General features: G+C 42.2%; 1 protein-coding gene across 13 annotated transcripts in view; it reads left to right on the top strand.

Annotated features, from left to right (window-relative positions):
- Nucleotides 1-16,729, top strand: part of csrnp3 (cysteine-serine-rich nuclear protein 3) — a 207,623-nt gene extending 190,894 nt beyond the window's left edge. For all 13 annotated transcript variants that reach the window (XM_073047458.1, XM_073047448.1, XM_073047449.1 and 10 more), the window contains 2 exons: nucleotides 3,451-3,747; nucleotides 11,430-16,729. In XM_073047458.1, coding sequence (XP_072903559.1) covers nucleotides 3,451-3,747; nucleotides 11,430-12,560 — 1,428 coding nt within the window. In that variant the 3' untranslated portion in view covers nucleotides 12,561-16,729. The remainder of the gene's footprint in view (nucleotides 1-3,450; nucleotides 3,748-11,429) is intronic.
- Nucleotides 16,730-18,697: the final 1,968 nt, after the last annotated feature.

The following is an 18,697-nucleotide window of genomic DNA, read 5'->3' as shown; positions in this document are numbered from 1 at the left end:
GGGCAGTTTTCACCACATGCAGTCCGATATGGGACAATTGCCATACCACACTGAGGTGCAGTTGGTGAGTAGCTCTCAATGGTACAGCGGTAAAAGTCCGTCAGTATCCTGGGACAGAGGTGAGCTTTCTTGATGCTCCGCAGGAAATAAAGAGGATGTGGAGAAAACCCACACATTCCAGAGTGAGGACATACAGAGACTCTTTACAGAACAGCACTGGAGTTGCTGTAAGAACATTGCGCTAACCGCTGTGCTACCATGGCACCCAATATTTGCCAAATCACTTATTGGTTACTTCAGAAAGATGTATTTCAGTAAGAAGAATTGTTAAATAACAAGCTATCACATAAAGGAAACTCGTGCTACGTCACAAACAGGCCATTCAGCCTAAATATAAAAAGAAATAGTCCATGGAAATAATTCTGAAGATATGTTGCCTGGGTGGTTGATGGTTCTGTTAAGTTGTTCTCCAATTTACTTACAAACATTTCATCACCATATGAGATTTCGTCAGTGCACTGTTGATTATGGTGTGTGCTCTGAATGCTTGGCCTTTAAACACTTTTCAATCAGTTGATTGGACGTGATTTCGGAAACCCATTTGTGATGTGGGGGTGGAAATCTCTTCGCTGATTGGCTGTGTGGTGAACTTTGTGCATTGTGGTCTGGAATTTAGCCTGCATCGTCTCATAAATAGGATCGAGGTCTACATGTTTGTTTACAGAACAGCAAGATTTTCTCTCCAATTCTTTGGCATCCACAAGCTGGTAGTTCTTAAGATCATCTAATAGTCCTTGAGTACACTGGAAATTTGCACTAAACAGAGGTCTAACCACTTTAGCCAGGATGAAATCCCATGTGTGACAGGCCCACTGAAGCAGAGCGTCACCCGGCGTGTCCCGTAGGTCTGGATCCTGCTGCCGTTGGCGGCCTCCAATGAGGTTTTGTCGCTCTTTGCCTTCTCATCAGTAGGCGATGCTGGCAGCACACTCACTTGAACTCCGGTGCCACATAAAGAAGTGTCACCCTGGAAGGGTGTCTGTAACGAACAATAAACAATTGTGGCAGCTAGAACCCACGGGGTTCACAGAAGAAAGAAAGGGGGAGGAGCACCAGAGGGAGGTGATGGGCAGGTAAAGAGATAGGTGAGAGGGGAATGGTGACGTGGGGGTGGGGAGCAGTGGGGCATTAGCGGAAGTTCAATAAATTGATGTTCATGCCATCAGGTTGGAGGCTACCCAGATGGAATATAAGGTATTACTTCTCCAACCTGAGTGTGTCCTCATCACGACCATAGAGGAGGCCATGGACTGGCATGTCAGAATGGAAAATGGGAAGTGGAATTAAAATGGGTGGCCACAGGGAGATCCTGCTTTTTCTGGCAGACGGAGTGTAGTAGCTTGGTAAACAGTCTCCCAATCTAGGTTGGGTCTCACCAATATACAGGCCACACTGGGACGGATACAGTAGATGACCCCCAACAGACTCACAGGTGTAGTTTCACTTCATCTGGAAGGACTTTTTGGGGCCCTGAATGGTAGTGAGGCAGGAGGTGTAGGGGCAGGTGCATATCAGTGGGGAGCAGATGCAGCACAGATGGAGGAATTGAGAGAAGGGGATGGCATTTTTACAAGTAACAGGGTGGGAAGAGATAGTTTAGGAGGCTGTGTAAGTCAGTGGGTTTATAATAGACATCAGTAGATAAGCTGTCTCCAGAGACAGAAAAATCAAGAAAGGGGAGAGTGATGTCGGAAATGGACCAGGTAAATTTGAGGGTAGGGTGGAAGTTGGAGGCAAAGTTGAAGTTGACAAGTGCCCATGGCTACAACTTTTGCTTGAAGGAAGTGGGATGATGTCCAGTCCCTATACATTTCCAACCCACCTGGAAGGCCTCAAAGCTATCAGTTTCTTTCTGGACACCAGAGCCAACCAGTTCCCCTCCACCACCACTCTACTCCATATGGTGGAACAGATCCTCGCTCTCTTTCCTCTTTGGCTCCTCCATGGCACTCACATGAGTTCTAGCTTTTCCTGCCTTTTTATCAGCTACGTGAAACAGTCTATGTTCCAAGCCTACACTGGTGTCACTTCCCAACTTTTCCTATGCTACATCGACAACTGCATTGATGCTGCTTCCTGCACCCACGCGGAACTCATCAACTTTGCCTCCAACTTCCACCCTGCCCTCAAATTTACTTAGTCCATTTCCGACACCTCAATTTCTCGAACTTCCAGTAATGTCCCCCCCCCCCCCCACCATTCGGCATTCCAATTTCCCTCTCTTACCTTAGCTCCTTACTGCTCATCATCAACCCCTCTGGTGCTCCTCCACCTTTTCTTTCTTCCATGGCCTTCTGCCCCCCTTTCTACAGCCCTGTATCTCTTTCATGAGTCAACTTCCCAGCTCCACCCCCCCCCCCACCCGGTTTCATCTATTCCCTTGTGTTTCTTCCTCCCCTGCCCCCTTCTTACCCTGACTCCTCATCTTTTCTTCTCCAGTCCCAATGAAGGGCCTTGGCCTGAAACATCGACTGTACTCTTTTCCATAGTTGCTGCCTGGCCTGCTGAGTTCCTCCAGCATTTTGTGGGTGTTGCTTGGATTTCCAGCATCTGCAGATTTTCTCCTGTTTGTGATTGGCCCAAAACATTCATTTGATTTTCCTTTCCAGAGATGCTGGCTAGCCATTTGGGTATGTCCACAATTTTCAGCTTTTATTTAAAATCTTTCCAGCATCCCCACTGTTTTGCCTTGATCTCCATGATGGTGGTCGTTTTACTATTTCTGCTGATAGCCTTTACACCAGGGGTTCCCACCTTTTTTTATGCCATAGGCAAATACCATTAAACAAGTGGTCCACGGACCCCAAGCTGGGAAGCCTTGCTTTACACCCTTAGGATAATGACCCATAAAAATATACAACTTTAGAAGTTTTATGCATTGAATAGACATTGCTTAAGTTGTGTTTTTCTACAGAAGTAGTTTTCCATTGCCTTCTTCTGGGCAGTGTCTTTACAAGATGGGTGACCCCAGCCATTATCAATACTCTTTAGAGATTGTCTGCCTGGTGTCAGTGGTCATGTAACCAGGACTTGTATAATGCATCAGCTACTCATACAACCATCTACCTCCTGCTCCCAAGGCCTCACGAGACCCTGATGGGGGTGCTAAATAGGTTCTTCACCTTGCCCGAGGGTGACCAGCGCAGGCCAGTGGAGGGAAGGAGCACCTTACACCTCCTTTGGTAGAAATGTACCATATCTCCAATCTGCCAACCAACCTTTCAGATAATCATGCATGAAAATGTACTACTTTAGAAATGTTATGAATTGAATAGGTGTTGCTTGAGTTTTGTTTAAAAATATTTTAAAACCTAAATTTAACAATGCAGACTAACCCAGGTGAAGTTTTATTGAATAAGGATGTAATTAAGTCACTTTTTTTCAATGCAGCTAACGAAAAATGGAACGGTGGAATCTGAAGAGGCCAATACACTCACATTAGATGATATTTCTGATGATGACATTGATCTCGATAACACGGAAGTAGATGACTATTTCTTCCTACAACCATTGCCAACCAAAAAGAGAAGGGCATTGTTACGAGCTTCAGGTGTTAAAAAGATTGATGGAGAAGAAAAACATGAGCTGCGTGCAATTCGAGTGTCTCGGGAAGATTGTGGCTGTGACTGTCGAATTTATTGTGATCCTGAACTTTGTGCTTGTAGTCAAGCAGGGATTAAGTGCCAGGTAAGCAGTAACTTGTTATGTAGAAAAAACAATAGATTTAAGATAGTTGCAAACATATTTTATTATTTCTCGGTCTCGGTTCATGATACAAGTACTTTTATTATGTGATGCAAATCAAATGAGTGTTTGTTTCCTTGTCCCAGTCCGGTTCAGAGTATTTCATATAGAGCCATAAAAAAGTACAGCATAGAAACAGGCCCTTTGGCCCATCTAATTCATGCCAAACCATTTAAACTGCTTCAAACTACACCAGGTCCATAGGTCTCCATACCCTTATCATCCATGTACCTGTCCATCCAAAATTGAGTTCACATGCCCAACTTGCGCCGTTTTCTCTTGTGCTTTTGCTCCCAACATTATTTCATTTGGTGAACTACGTGTGGAGCAGAATGGGTTCGGTCTTGACCTCTGGTGCTGTCTGTGTGGAATTTACATGTTCTCCCTGTGACTGTGAAGCTTCCCCCCCAAGTGTTCTAGTTTCTTCAGAGAGTTCTGGTATCCTCGAACATCCCCAAGACATTTAGGTTCATCAGTCATTATAAACTCACCCTGAACCTGAGAAGATTTGAAAAGATTTGTGGAAATAAGATAGGATTAGTATTCTGTGATGCTCGCGGTTCTCAGCTCATTTTTGTTTTGAATGACTAGAATATAAAATCCAGGTTTAATGCTGAGGATTTATAAAGCACTACTGGAGCCTCACTTGGAGTATTGTGAGCAGTTTTGGGCCCTTTATTTAAGAAAGGACGTGCTGACATTGGAGAGGGTTCAAGGGAGGTTCACAAGGATAGTTCCAGAAATGAAAGGTATCATTACTCACTGGAATGTAGAAGAATCATTGAAGTCTAAAGGCCTAGATGGGGTGGATTGGAGAGGATATTTCCTTTGGTAGGGGAGTTGGCACAACCTCAAAATAGAGGGATGTCCATACATAGAATATAGAAACATAGAAAACCTACAGTATAATACAGGCCCTTCAGCCCACGAAGTTGTCCCTACCTTAGAAAATACTTGGCTTACCTATAGCCCTCTAGTTTACTAAGCTCCATGTACCTACCTAAAGTTTCTTAAAAGACCCTATCGTATCTGCCTCCACCACTGTTGCCGGCAGCCCATTCCATGCACTCACCACTCTTTAGTAAAAAAAAAACTTACCCCTGAGATCTTCTCCGTACCTACTCCCCAGCACCATAAACCTGACTCCTCTTGTGGCAACCATTTCAGCCCTGGGAAAAAGCCTCTGACTATCCACACGATCAGTGCCTCTCATCATCTCATACACCTCTATCAGGTCACCTCTCATCCTCTGTCGCTGCAAGGAGAAAAGGCCGAAATCACTCAACCTATTCTCATAAGGCATGCTCCCCAATCCAAGAAACATCCTTGTAAATCTCCTCTGCACCCTTTCTATGTCTTCCACATCCTTCCCGTAGTGAGACCAGAACAGAGCACAGTACTCCAAGTGGGGTCTGACCAGGGTCCTATATAGCTGCAACATTACCTCTTGGCTCCTATATTCAAGTCCATGAGTGATGAAGGCCAATTCACCGTATGCCTTCTTAACCAGAGTCAACCTGCACAGCTGCTTTGAGCATCCTATGGACTCGGACCCCAAGATCCCTCTGATGCTCCACACTGCCAACCTACCAAAATGAACCACTTCACACTTATCTGGGTTGAACTCCATTTGCCACTTCTCAGCCCAGTTTTGCATCCTATCAATGTCCCGCTGTAACCTCTGACAGCCCTCCACACTATCCACAACACCCCCAACTTTTGTGTCATCAGCAAACCTACTAACCCATCCCTCCACTTCCTCATCCAGGTCATTTATAAAAATCATGAAGAGTAGGGGTCCCAGAACAGATCCCTGAGGCACATCACTGGTGACCAACCTCCATGCAGAATATGACCCGTCTACAACCACTCTTTGCCTTCTGTGGGCAAGCCAGTTCTGGATCCACAAAGCAATGTCCCCTTGGATCCCATGCCTCCTTACTTTCTCAATAAGCCTTGCATGGGGTACCTTATCAAATACCTTGCTGAAATCTATATACACTACATCTACGGCTCTACCTTCATCAATGTGTTTAGTAACATCCTCAAAAAAATTCAGTCAGGCTCGTAAGGCACAAGCTGCCCTTGACAAAGCCATGCTGACTATTCCTAATCATATTATGCCTCTCCAAATGTTCAGAAATCCTGCCTCTCAGGATCTTCTCCATCAACTTACCAACCACTGAGGTAAGACTCACTGGTCTATAACTTCCTGGGCTATCTCTGCTCCCTTTCTTGAATAAAGAAACAACATTCGTAACACTCCAATCCTCCAAAACCTCTCCCGTCCCCATTGATGATGCAAAGATCATCGCCAGAGGCTCAGCAATCTCCTCCCTCACCTCCCACAGTAGCCTGGGGTACATCTCATCCGGTCCCGGTGATTTATCAAACTTGATGCTTTCCAAAAGCTCCAGCACATCCTCTTTCTTAATATCTACATGCTCAAGCTTTTCAGTCTGCTGCCGGTCATCACTACACACATCCTTTTCCACAGTGAATACTGAAGTACTTAAGTATTCATTAAGTACCTCTGCTATTTCCTCTGGTTCCATACACACTTTCCCACTGTCACACTTGATAGGTCCTATTCTTTCACGTCTTATCCTCTTGTTCTTCACATACTTGTAGAATGCCTTGGGGTTTTCCTTAATCCTGCCTGCCAAGGCCTTCTCATGGCCCCTTCTGGCTCTCCTAATTTCCTTCTTAAGCTCATTCCTATTAGCCTTATAATCTTCTAGATCTCTAACATTACCTAGCTTTCTGAACCTTTTGTAAGCTTTCCTTTTCTTCTTGACTAGATTTATTACAGCCTTTGTACACCACGGTTCCTGTACCCTACCATAACTTCCCAGTCTTATTGGAACATACCTATACAGAACTCCACACAAATATCTCCTGAATATTTGCCACATTTCTTCCATACTTTTCCCTGAGAACATCTGTTTCCAATTTAAGCCTCCAATTTCCTGCCTGACAGCCTCATAATTCCCCTTACTCCAATTAAACGCTTTTCTAACTTACCTGTTCCTATCTCTCTCCAGTGCTATTGTGAAGGAGACAGAATTATGATCACTATCTCCAAAATGCTCTCGCACTGAGAGATCTGACACCTGACCAGGTTCATTTCCCAATACTGTACTAAATCAAATACAGCTTCTCTTTTTGTAGGCCTATCTATATATTGTGTCAAGAAACCTTCCTGAACGCACCTAACAAACTCCACTTCATCTAAACCCCTTGCTCTAGGGAGATGCCAATCGATTTGGATGAAGGCATAGAAAATAACGTCAGCAAATTTGCTGATGATACTAAGTTGGGTGGCAGGGTGACATGTGATGAGGATGTTAGGAGAATTCAGGGTGACTTGGATAGGCTGAGTGAGTGGGCAGATACTTGGCAGATGGCGTTTAATGTGAATAAGTGTGAGGTTATCCACTTTGGGAGTAGGAACAGGAAGGCAGATTATTATCTGAACGGTGTAGAGTTAGGTAAGGGAGAAACACAGAGATCTAGGAGTCCTTGTTCATCAGTCACTGAAGGTGAATGAGCAAGTGCACCAGGCAGTGAAGAAGGCTAATGGAATGTTGGCCTTTATTACAAAGGGAATTGAGTACAAGAGCAAGGAAGTCCCTTTGCATTTGTACAGGGCCCTGGTGAGACCACACCTGGAGTACTGTGTACCGTTTTGGTCTCCAGGGTTAAGGAAGGACATCCTGGCTGTAGAGGAAGTGCAGCGTAGATTCACGAGGTTAATTCTTGGGATGTCTGGACTGTCTTACGCAGAGAGGTTAGAGAGACTGGGCTTGTACACGCTGGAATTAAGGAGATTGAGAGGGGATCTGATTGAAACATATAAGATTATTAAGGGATTGGACAAGATAGAGGCAGGAAATATGTTCCAGATGCCGGGAGAGTCCAGTACCAGAGGGCATGGTTTGAGAATATGGGGTAGGTCATTTAGGACAGATTTAAGGAAAAACTTCTTCTGCCAGAGAGTTGTGGGGGTCTGGAATGCACTGCCTCAGAAGGCAGTGGAGGCCAATTCTCTGGATGCTTTCAAGAAGGAGCTAGATAGGTATCTTATGGATAGGGGAATCAAGGGATATGGGGACAAGGCAGGAACCGGGTATTGATAGTAGTTGATCAGCCATGATCTCAAAATGGCGGTGCAGGCTCGAAGGGCTGAATGGTCTACTTCTGCACCTATTGTCTATTGATATTTGGGAAATTAAAATCTCCCATCACAACAACCCTGTTATTATTACACCTTTCCAGGATCTGTTTCCCTATCTGCTCCTCGATATCCCTGTTACTATTGGGCGGCCTATAAAAAACACCCAGTAAAGTTATTGCCCCTTTCCTGTTCCTAACCTCCACCCACAGAGACTCCGTAGACAATCCCTCCATGGTGTCCACCTTTTCTGCAGCATTGACACTATCTCTGATCAACTGTGCCATGTTCCCACCTCTTTTGCCTCCCTCCCTGTCCTTTCTGAAACATCTAAAATCTGGCACTTGAAGTAACCATTCCTGTCCCTGAGCCATCCAAGTCTCTGTAATGGCCACACATCATAGCTCTAAGTACTGATCTATGCTCTAAGCTCATCCGCTTTGTTCACAACACTCCTTGCCTTCAAATAGACACATCTCAAACCATCGGTCTGAGCACGTCCCTTCTCTATCACCTGCCTATCCTCCCTCTCGCACTGTCTACAAGCTTTCTCTATTTGTGAGCCAACCTCCTCTTGCCCAGTCTCTTCAGTTCTGTTCCACCCCCCCAACAATTCTAGTTTAAACTCTCCCCTGTACCCTTAGCAAACTTCCCTGCCAGGATATTGGTCCCCCTGGGATTCAAGTGCAACCTGTCCTTTTTGTACAGGTCACACCTGCCCCAAAAGAGGTCCCAATGATCCAGAAATCTGAATCCCTGCCCCCTGCTCCAATCCCTCAGCAACTCATTTATCCTCTACCTCATTCTATTCCTATTCTCACTGTCACGTGGCACAGGCAGTAATCCCGAGATTACTACCTTTGTGGTCCTGCTTCTCAACTTCCTTCCTAACTCCCTGTAGTCTTTTTTCAGGATATCTTCCCTTTTCCTACCTATGTCATTGGTACCAATATGTACCACGATCTCTGGCAGTTCTCCCTCCCACCGCAGGATATCTTGGATGCGATCTGAAACATCCCGGACCCTGGCACCAGGGAGGCAAACTACCATCCGAGTTTCTTTCCTGCATCCACAGAATTGCCTGTCTGACCCCTTAACTATAGAGTCCCCTATCACTATTGCCTTCCTCTTCCCTTCCCTACCCTTCTGAGCCACAGGGCCAGACTCTGTGCCAGAGGCACGGCCACTGCCTCTTCCCCCAGGTAGGCTGTCACCCCTCCCAACAGTACTCAAACAGGAGTACTTACTGTCAAGAGTTACAGCCACTCTCTAGTACCCGACTCTTCCCCCTCCGGACTATGACCCACCTGTCTGTCTCCCGTGGCCCTGGTGTCACCACCTGCCTGTAACTCCTTTCTATCACCTCCTCTCTCTCCGTGACCAGGTGGAGGTCATCGAGCTGCATCTCCAGTTCCCTAACTCGGTCCTCAGGAGCTGCAGCACAACACACCGGGTGCAGATATGACCTTCCGGGAGGCTGGGAGACTCCAGGACCTCCCACATTTGACACCGAGCACAGAAAACTGGCCCTCACACACGTACCTTCCCGCAATTAACACAGTTAAACCTATCTTGCCTCGTCCTGTTACCACCTAAGCCCGTTGAGCCAAAGCACTATCACTCTGCTGCCCACTCCGACACTGCCTGGATACGGCAGTCTTTTTAAACGATTTGCAGGCTACTGTCACGAGAGCTCTGTTCTACCACTTAGAACAGAGATGAGGAGAAATTCCTCTAGCCAGAGGATAGTGAATCACTGGAATTCATTGCCCTAGGTGGCTGTGGAGACCAGGCCATTGGCTGCTTTTAAAGCAGAGGTTGATAGATTCTTGATTAGTCAGGGTGTGAAAGGTTACAGGGAGAAGGCAGGAGATTGGGGCTGAGAGGAGAAAGGATCAGCCATGATGAAATAGCCAGGCAGACTCGATTGGGCCAAATGCTCTAATTCTGTTCCCATGTCTTATGGAGTGGAATGACTGACAGGCCGTGTTTTGGTAAACAAGGTAATTTTATAGAAAGTGGCGTGCGTGCGTGTGTGTGTGGTGTGTGTTGAGTCATTCTTTATAACTGATAAAAAATCCACCAGCTTTTTCTATCATTAGAATTTGAAACTGACTTGAAATTCAAGAAAAATGAATTAATACACAGAAGTCCTAAAGACGCTTTCAACAATTTCCTGCTTTGTTCACAAACATTCTGCCACTGTAGAATCATATCTAAGAAACAATGAAAATAATGAGTTGACCTCATTGTCAAATGCTTTGAAAGTGTTAAACTCACACTGTGTGGGGTGTGAGTTTTTTAAATTATGCATAAAATCATTACTTGACAATCAGCAATTTTAAAAAGTAATTTTATATTTGTGTATTTCAAAGGTTTTAGAATATAGTGAACTATTTTAAAGATATTTTTGTCAGGTCAGTCCCTACATTTATCTAATGTATGTTCCAAATGTTATTAAAATTCTGTAAAATGTTTAAAATGTTACCTAAACATCTTGCTTTTCACAACATTTGCTGCTTGTGAAGTTTCCCAGTTGTAGTTGGCTCTTCAGCCTGACTGATGTTGGATGCCAATGATGTATGTGAATTGAAGGCAGACATTAGTATAAAGAAATTCCAAGTCATGGAATAGTTACAGTAGCTAAAGACACTCTTTTTATGGTCATTGGTGAATATGGCTGCTTAGCTTCTCTTTGTCAAGTTCAAGTTATTATCATTATTTAAGACCATAAGATATAAGAGTAGAATTAAGCCATATGGCCCATCGAGTCTGCTCCGCCATTTCATCTTAGCTGAACCATTTTCCCTCTCATGCCTTCTCCCTGTATCCCTTCGTGCCCTGACTAATCAAGAATCTTTCGACCTCTGCTTTAAATATGCATAAACAGTTGGTCTCCGGATGCCACCTGTGGCAATGAATTCCACAGATTTATCACTCTCCAGCTAAAGAAATTCCTCCTCCTCTCCATTCTAAAAGGATGCCCCTCTAATTTGAGGCTGTGTCCTCTGGTCTTAGACTCTCCCAGCACAGGAAACATCCTCTCCAGCTCCTAAGGAGAAAAAAAAATCATCTTATTTATTTACAGCATCTTTGAGCAACCCCTGACAAACCCGATCAACCCTAACCCAACCACAGGACAATTTAACAATGACTAATTAACCTGCCTGGGACACCTTTGGACTCTGGGAGGAGATCGGAGCACCCATAGAAATCCTGCACATTCCACGGGGAGGCTGTGCGTGTCACTGACCTGTTTTTTCATTAAAAACAGATGAGAAATAGGATTTGAGAGTGGGGCTGCATAGCATACTATACTAAGAAATGAAACCAGGAAAGCACATAGCATTAACTGCTGTAGAGTACAGTATATTAGACATTAACATGGTTTTTTGGGACCCCTCAGATGGAACCTATAGCATAATAATTGATATGTCCCATTTTCCCCTAGGTGGACCGTATGTCTTTTCCGTGTGGATGCACAAAGGAAGGGTGCAGCAATTCCGCAGGCAGGATTGAGTTCAACCCTATCAGGGTACGGACACACTTTTTGCACACGATAATGAAGCTGGAATTGGAGAAAAACCAGCAGCAGCTTGGAATGGAGAACGGTTTCTCAGGAGATGTGAACGCCCACGCTGGCCACCTGGTGCCGAGCCAGCAGCCCCACGACTATCCTGTCGCGGAAAGCTTCGACATTGAAAACGAACCGGAAACGGCGGTGATGCACCTACAGTCAGCCGAGGACCTGGACTGGCAGGCAGATGACGACGAGGAAGAGGAGGAGGAAGAGGAAGAGGAGGAAGAAGAGGACGATGATGGGAGTAGTCTGTGTAGTGTCATCACAGACTCTAGCATTCAGAGCTTGGCAGCCAGCGAGTCAGACGAGGAGGCAGACAGCAAAGTACTGGGCGCCCCTGTTGTGGCACAGCCTGAGGCTGTTTCCCTTCCATCTGTATTATGTTATGCTGATGGCACTTCGGTGCATGATGGCACACCACTAGAGGCCGTCCCTTATTATACTAATTCATCAACACTGTACTATCAGATAGAGTGTAACGCCACGGCTGCCACCACTACCGTTACTACCAGCACCACTGCCGTTACTACCAGCACCACAACCGCTGCCACGGATTGTGGCAACGAGCCTTTCTGTGTAGAAGCCACCTTAACCTCAAACTATACCGAGAGGAGTCAGGAGACGGGAGCACTTTCCTTGGTGCCTTACGGTTCAGCTACAGATCAGTACATTGAGTACACGCAGCAACAGCCAGAGGGAAGCTTTACGAGTGCTCACTACCCCATCACAACACCCTCCGTGATCGTGTGTTGTCCCTCGGCACACGAAAACAATGCACAGTGTAACGGTTTATACTCTGAGCAGCAGCCCAGCCACTCTCGAGCGGAGCTACAGAGCTATTTAAATAACCACATGCAAGACGATTACGTTGCAGCTTCAAACGGGGATGTTTATGCACCCAAGCAGGTACTGGAAAATACCATCATCCTCCCAGAGGGTAGTGCGTTGCTAGAAGAGACAATCAAAAACATCAGTAGTGGAAGCTCTGTCTGTTTAGTTTGATCAGCTGCTGTCAGAATGGGGAAAAAACTATTCAATAGTTTACAGTTTTTAAACAGTCATCACCTTTAGTTCAACTGATCAGTAGCGGTGATTATTACCACTTAATTTCTGTGGTTTAAAGACGGTAAAAATTTAATTGGAAATGAGTTTCATGCATAGCTGTGAAACACTGCATTAAACATTGTGATTTAATGTAAGCCATTCAAGTCACTAATAATTTATTTGACTTTCTAATGCATTTTAACTGTTAAATAAGCATCACTGATAATGGACACCAAGTCAGCCAGGTTGAATCTTCCTTCTTGGCTTTTTCTCAATGTGACAATCTCAAAAAATTTAAATAAGGTCCCTGTTTTCATCAGAAACGTGGAAAGATTATTTATGTACTGTACATGTGAAAATCGTGAAAATAATTTGTGAATTTATTTATGCCAGTCAGTGTACAATTACGTGAAGTATATGTTAAATATTTCTTTGATTAATGGCAAGGGCAACTGATAATCCAATTTGTAATAACAGCAAAGATTGTTTGAAATGATCAAGACGTCATTTTCACTTAAGGAGTTATTTTGAACTGATTACATAGACAGCTCTTTCTTTGCTGTGTTTTTATTTAGTACTTGATGGAATTGTAAAGGCAGAACAGTTGGCAGAAAAGCTAAACTCTATAAAGTGTCTCTTAAGTGTGGGGAAACTATCCCAAAACAGAATCTTCTATTTCAGCTTATAGCATGAGCAATGCTGAATGAGAAATCCTGTATTGCCCCACAACTACTGACCACATTGTGCAGATAACACATTAATAATTCTGTGGGAAACACAGAAAAGTGGTAGTGAGGGGAATTCTATTCCTGTTATTACTGATCACTAAAAGAGTATCACTTCTGTTAAGCAAACTTGAGTGAAATTGTTACTACAGAAGAAAGATTCTGCTCTTTATAGTTATTGTAATGTTTTTCAAGTTAAGATTGAATTTTTTAAAGAAAGGGAATCAAGAGGTTTTATCTGGCAATGTATTTCTATTTTGTGTCACTCCTCTGTGATTTATAATTTATTAACAGTGTAAATAGTACTACCAATGTCTAACTGCATGAAACAGTTCACAAAATGGAATAGTGCGGACATTCAGATGTAGTGAGATAAAGAATTTTCAAGAAGCAATCCGTGCAATGTTTGATGAAGTCGTGGCTTTTCAAAAGGCATTCCAGGAAAACACTGCATCACAAATTCCCTTTAGGGAGGAATAATGCTTATGGAGTGGGAAGAAAATATACAGGCAACCCTGGTGAAGGTCATTTGTTCTGAGAGCCTCATTTTAACACTCCATTATATGGTTCCTGTTACCTTTTGACAGCAATCAGAGGGGTGTGAAGTTATGCCTGAGGTAAGGGAGGGAAATACATCCTTTCTTGGTGACAAGTTCATTTTACACAATACATCTTACTTTAAACACTACTCCTGCTCAGTATGTTGCATTGATGTATAAAAGCTTGGATTTCAGGTCGTGATTTGACAAAACATTATTGAAAGGTTCAAAAAGTCATAAAGTATGATTTTATTTTTTAAAATAGTCATGCACTTTAAATTCTGTCTAGTTATCAAACATGTCTTAGCTTTTAAAGTGATCTAGGTAATTACTCTAAGTTGGAGCTTTGTCATTAATATTGAAATTTATTTCAGATTTGGCATGTAAACAGAATACAATCATAACTGTTCATTACTTGTGCTTGTATCAGAAGGAAACAAGCTGCTATCTCCAATCAGCTGGAATAAGTGTTCAGAATTCCAAATTGGCAATTTTTAACATTTCAACCCCAAACTCAACTAAAACTTATTAGATGTAAATTCTGAATCTGATATCAATTATTGGATTAACTTGCATTTTTTTTTAAAAAAGGGCCAAAATTAATTTAACTATGAGTAGTTTTTGTTTAAAATACAGCTTTTATGAGGCAGGCAAGCTTTAATTTTCAGTTTCTTTATAAAGTGACTTAAAAAAAACAGAAGTACATACTGCTTAAAGTAGTCAAGTCTTCGAATCACATTTTGAAACATGGAGATTAACCTGTTCTATAATTTTGCATGACTAATTTATTTGCAAACAAATGCAATCATATCTGACATGGTTAAATTTGTTTTTAATTGCCCTGATCTGCCCTGAGTGCCTGATCCAGGTCTTGCTGTTGGTCTGTTTTCTTCTGGCAGGTCAACTCCCAGAACTTCAGCCTGACCAATAGGCTGTCTCAGCACAGACGTCAAACTACACTCCCAAAGCAGCTTTGGTAGCTTGTTGGGGCTACACCTCCACCAATTACCTGTCTGAGCTAAATGAGGGTTCATGCTACTGGTTTTGGATAACTTTACATTACCAGTCAGTGAAAAATAACTTCATGTTAGCATTTAACATTACAAACTGTCCATTTCCTGCCACTTGTTACCTCCCATTCATCTGAATGGAAACTACTGTCTACATGCAGGCATCAATCTGATAGTGGATTCAAAGCACAGCGACAGCGTGGAAAATACCACCGTAAACTTGTATTAGTGCAGCAAACTCAGATCCATAGGGAAACTTAAGGATGAGAAAAATTACTCTCCTTTAATTCAGAATTATACTTAAAATTGGCACGTATAATATTCCATTGGCTGAACATCCAACATATGCAACTAATATTTAGATATTTTACAACTTAAGGTTACAAACATTCTTTACCTTTCAAATTATTTGTGATTTACTTGTACTACTTTAGGCAACATCAAGACTGCAGCATTTTTTTTAAACAACTTACAATATACTTTGCACAAGTATCTATCTATGAACTGCAGTATTTACAATCACATCATCCTTGGCTCAATAACATTTGAGACATTAAAAAAAAACTAGCAAGCTGAATGATTGATTTAGTACCTGTAAAGCCCAAGGGTTTCCGACCTGGTGTTGGTATTGGTCCATGGCATAAAAAAGGTTGGGAACTCCTGTGTTAGATCACGTTGCCCTACATAAATAGAGCTAATCCTTTTAAGTTTATAGTGGACCGTAGGAGCACAATGTGTATACAAGAGATATGAATGAATAATTTGCTTGGTCAATAGTTCAAGGGACAATTTCAGATATGATTATTGCAACTAGATTTTCTTTTTCAATGCTTTGGTAACAAAAAATCACCAAGTACTGACTTGAACAGTACTTTGTCCAGTGCACTGAGGCCATTAAGGGAAAGGAAAGGTGTGTTAAAGAAAAAGCTGCTGTTCCAATTGTTGATGACAGAAGTGTTAATCATATATAGATCACAAATTGTTCATTCATTTATCGTTATTTTTACAATAATTCATCCTGGGAGAAAACTGCAGAAAGATAGTTCTCCATATGCTTTTAGAAGAAATCTTTTTTTTAGATCAAAATGGACCTAAGTTTATATGACAGCTAATACGTTTCAAACAGACTGCTGTTCCAAGGACAATTGTTGGACACTACTTTATATTTTGCATAAGTATAAGAGGAATTAAAATATCGCATTAAATTTTACAACTCAAATTTGACAAGCAGTTTAGTTGTCTCATGCAGGATCCTACCATCTAGGCAATACTTTGCATTGCTGTTTTAAAAAAAACTCTAGATATTGCATTTTATACAGTCTACCTGTGATCCCAGTTTTGCCAAAAGAGAAGGTAGGCTACACTATTACACAATTCCAAGAACTGAAATCAAGCCGGGTCTTATATATTGTAATAAAATTTTTCCCAATAGCTGTATACTTGGTAGTATTTATCTGTTCAGTATTTATTATGAATGAATAATGCAGACATTCGATGTATTTATTGTGGTTTGTTGCAACAGTATATTGCAAATTCATATCTGTAACTTTTTTTGTTGCTAGTACATTAGTGCTAATTGTTATGGCTGTATGTATTATATGAGCTTTAGTTTTCCAATGTCTACTTGTTTGTATTCCAGCTATTGCAAGGTGCAGACTTGATATTTGTACAATTAACTTGCATCTTTGGGACCTGTAAAAATTAGACAATGTATTGTTTCAGAAGTTCGTTGTCTTCTTTGCACATACAGCTGTTGCTTATAGATGGTCAGAATGTGAAAATTCTATGTTTTAATTATTCTACGTTGCTGTAGGAAATGAGGCCAAAATACAGAACTGAATGAATTTCCATCACTCACATCTGGTACTTTCTTTTATACATTTTTTCAGCAATAATTATTTACTGGCAAACATAGTCTAGTTGATCATGAACTCATGTAGAACACCTTACAACTTGCATATTGGTGGTAATTGTAATATGGAAAAGGCCTGTTCAATACAATATAATATGATTTTATATGCTAAAGATCAAAGGACAATTCTATAGTTACAATGTACCTACAATGATTCCTTTGAATTACATATAATCCTCACACCTCCTTCGCACTCATGCTCCAGCCACCCAAAATTGATGTTAATTGATCTCATCTTGTTTTCAATTAACTGCTGACCACGGCTCCAGGGAACTATTCTTCAGCAATGCATTTTAAATTTAATCTACATCTAGATTTGGGTCTAAAGATTGGTTGCTGAAATTAATATTTGCCACATACCCTAATTCCAGAATACGTCCTAACAGTAATAAATGCAGCTGACTCTCCCTGCTTTCTATTTCCTCCCACAAATTTTGAAAATCACATGATTGAGAGATAATGGACAGGTAATCGAAAGTTGGCGCGTGGCCAAGTGGTTAAGGCGTTTGTCTAGTGATCTGAAGGTCGCTAGTTCGAGCCTTGGCTGAGGCTACATGTGTATCCTTGAGCAAGGCACTTAACCACACATTGCTCTGCGACGACACCGGTGCCAAGCTGTATGGGTCCTAATGCCCTTCCCTTGGACAACATTGGTGGCGTGGAGAGGGGAGACTTGCAGCTTGGGCAACTGCCGGTCTTCCATTAAAAAAAAACCTTGCCCAGGCTTGCGCCCTGGAAACTTTCCAAGGTGCAAATCCATGGTCTATCAAGACTAACGGAGGCCTACAATCAAAAGTTCAGTCAAATAGGTAGATTTTAAACACAAGAACAGGAGGAAGTCTCTGACCCTTCAATTGCCTTCCACTAATCTAATAACTTATTGCTGACTATATTTTCATTATCAAAAATCTGTCAGTAGTAGCATGGAAGTTCAGTTTGTTTATTAATGTATTATACAACCTTGAGATTTGCCTTCTTACAGACAGCCACAAAGGAACTCAAAAGAACCAACTTTAAAAGAGTCCATCAAACACCCAATGTGCAAAAGGAAAAAAAACCAAATCATGTAAACAATAAAAGCAAGCAAATTGCCTTCAGACCAGAACCAAATAAACATTGTGGTGCAGTGAGCTGAACCTGTCCTTTGTCTCCAGCCCCAACACCCCGACCTTTTCAATCTGACCTACCTGACCCAGAGTGAAGAGTGGAACTCATAGGTAAATGGCATTAATTGCCTCGAGTTCCAAATAAATAGTATCTTTTTTCCCCCCCCACAACTTACCCCTTGAAGGCCTGGCTCCATTTTTTAGACTAATCACTAACAGATGTTTTGTCTCTAAATTACCAGTTCTCCTTCCAGTGGTGAAATTTTTAATCTGCCCTTTACCTTCTAAATACTAGTGAGATAATGCTAGTTTCTACAATGATAAAGGTGGGTATTCAATCAGCTTCACTAATTAGGATGTTCTATACATTCCTACTCTCTTCTGATTCTACCTAGTCACTTTTTAAAGTGCTTTGATCAATTTTTTTTAGGTTACAAGTGAATGACATCACAATTACCAGTACTGAAATTCATTAATATCATCAGCTCTCTGCTCATCATTTAAGTAATGAAGAAATGTAATAAAGTCACAAAGGCAGGGCAGTCCCATCTTGATAATTGGGATTCCTTTCGGTTACCTGTCTCTTGCAGCACAGCCATTTCCAAAATTCACTATTAACTTTGTGTCCTATTAATTTAATCAAAAATATTAAATCTGTTTGGCCTAATATAAACTACCTCTCATAGTCACAGAAAACTGCAGCACAGAAACAGGCCCTTCAGCCCATTCTAAACTATTAATCTGCTTAGTCCCATCAACCTGCGCAGCCCTCCATACCCCTCCTATCCAAACTTCTCTTAAAT

Source organism: Hemitrygon akajei, chromosome 5 (genome assembly GCF_048418815.1).
Source record: "Hemitrygon akajei chromosome 5, sHemAka1.3, whole genome shotgun sequence".
In the NCBI taxonomy this organism is placed as follows: Eukaryota; Metazoa; Chordata; class Chondrichthyes; order Myliobatiformes; family Dasyatidae; genus Hemitrygon; species Hemitrygon akajei.
The sequence above is the reverse complement of the archived record's forward strand: the minus strand, read 5'-3'. Positions and strand labels throughout refer to the sequence as shown.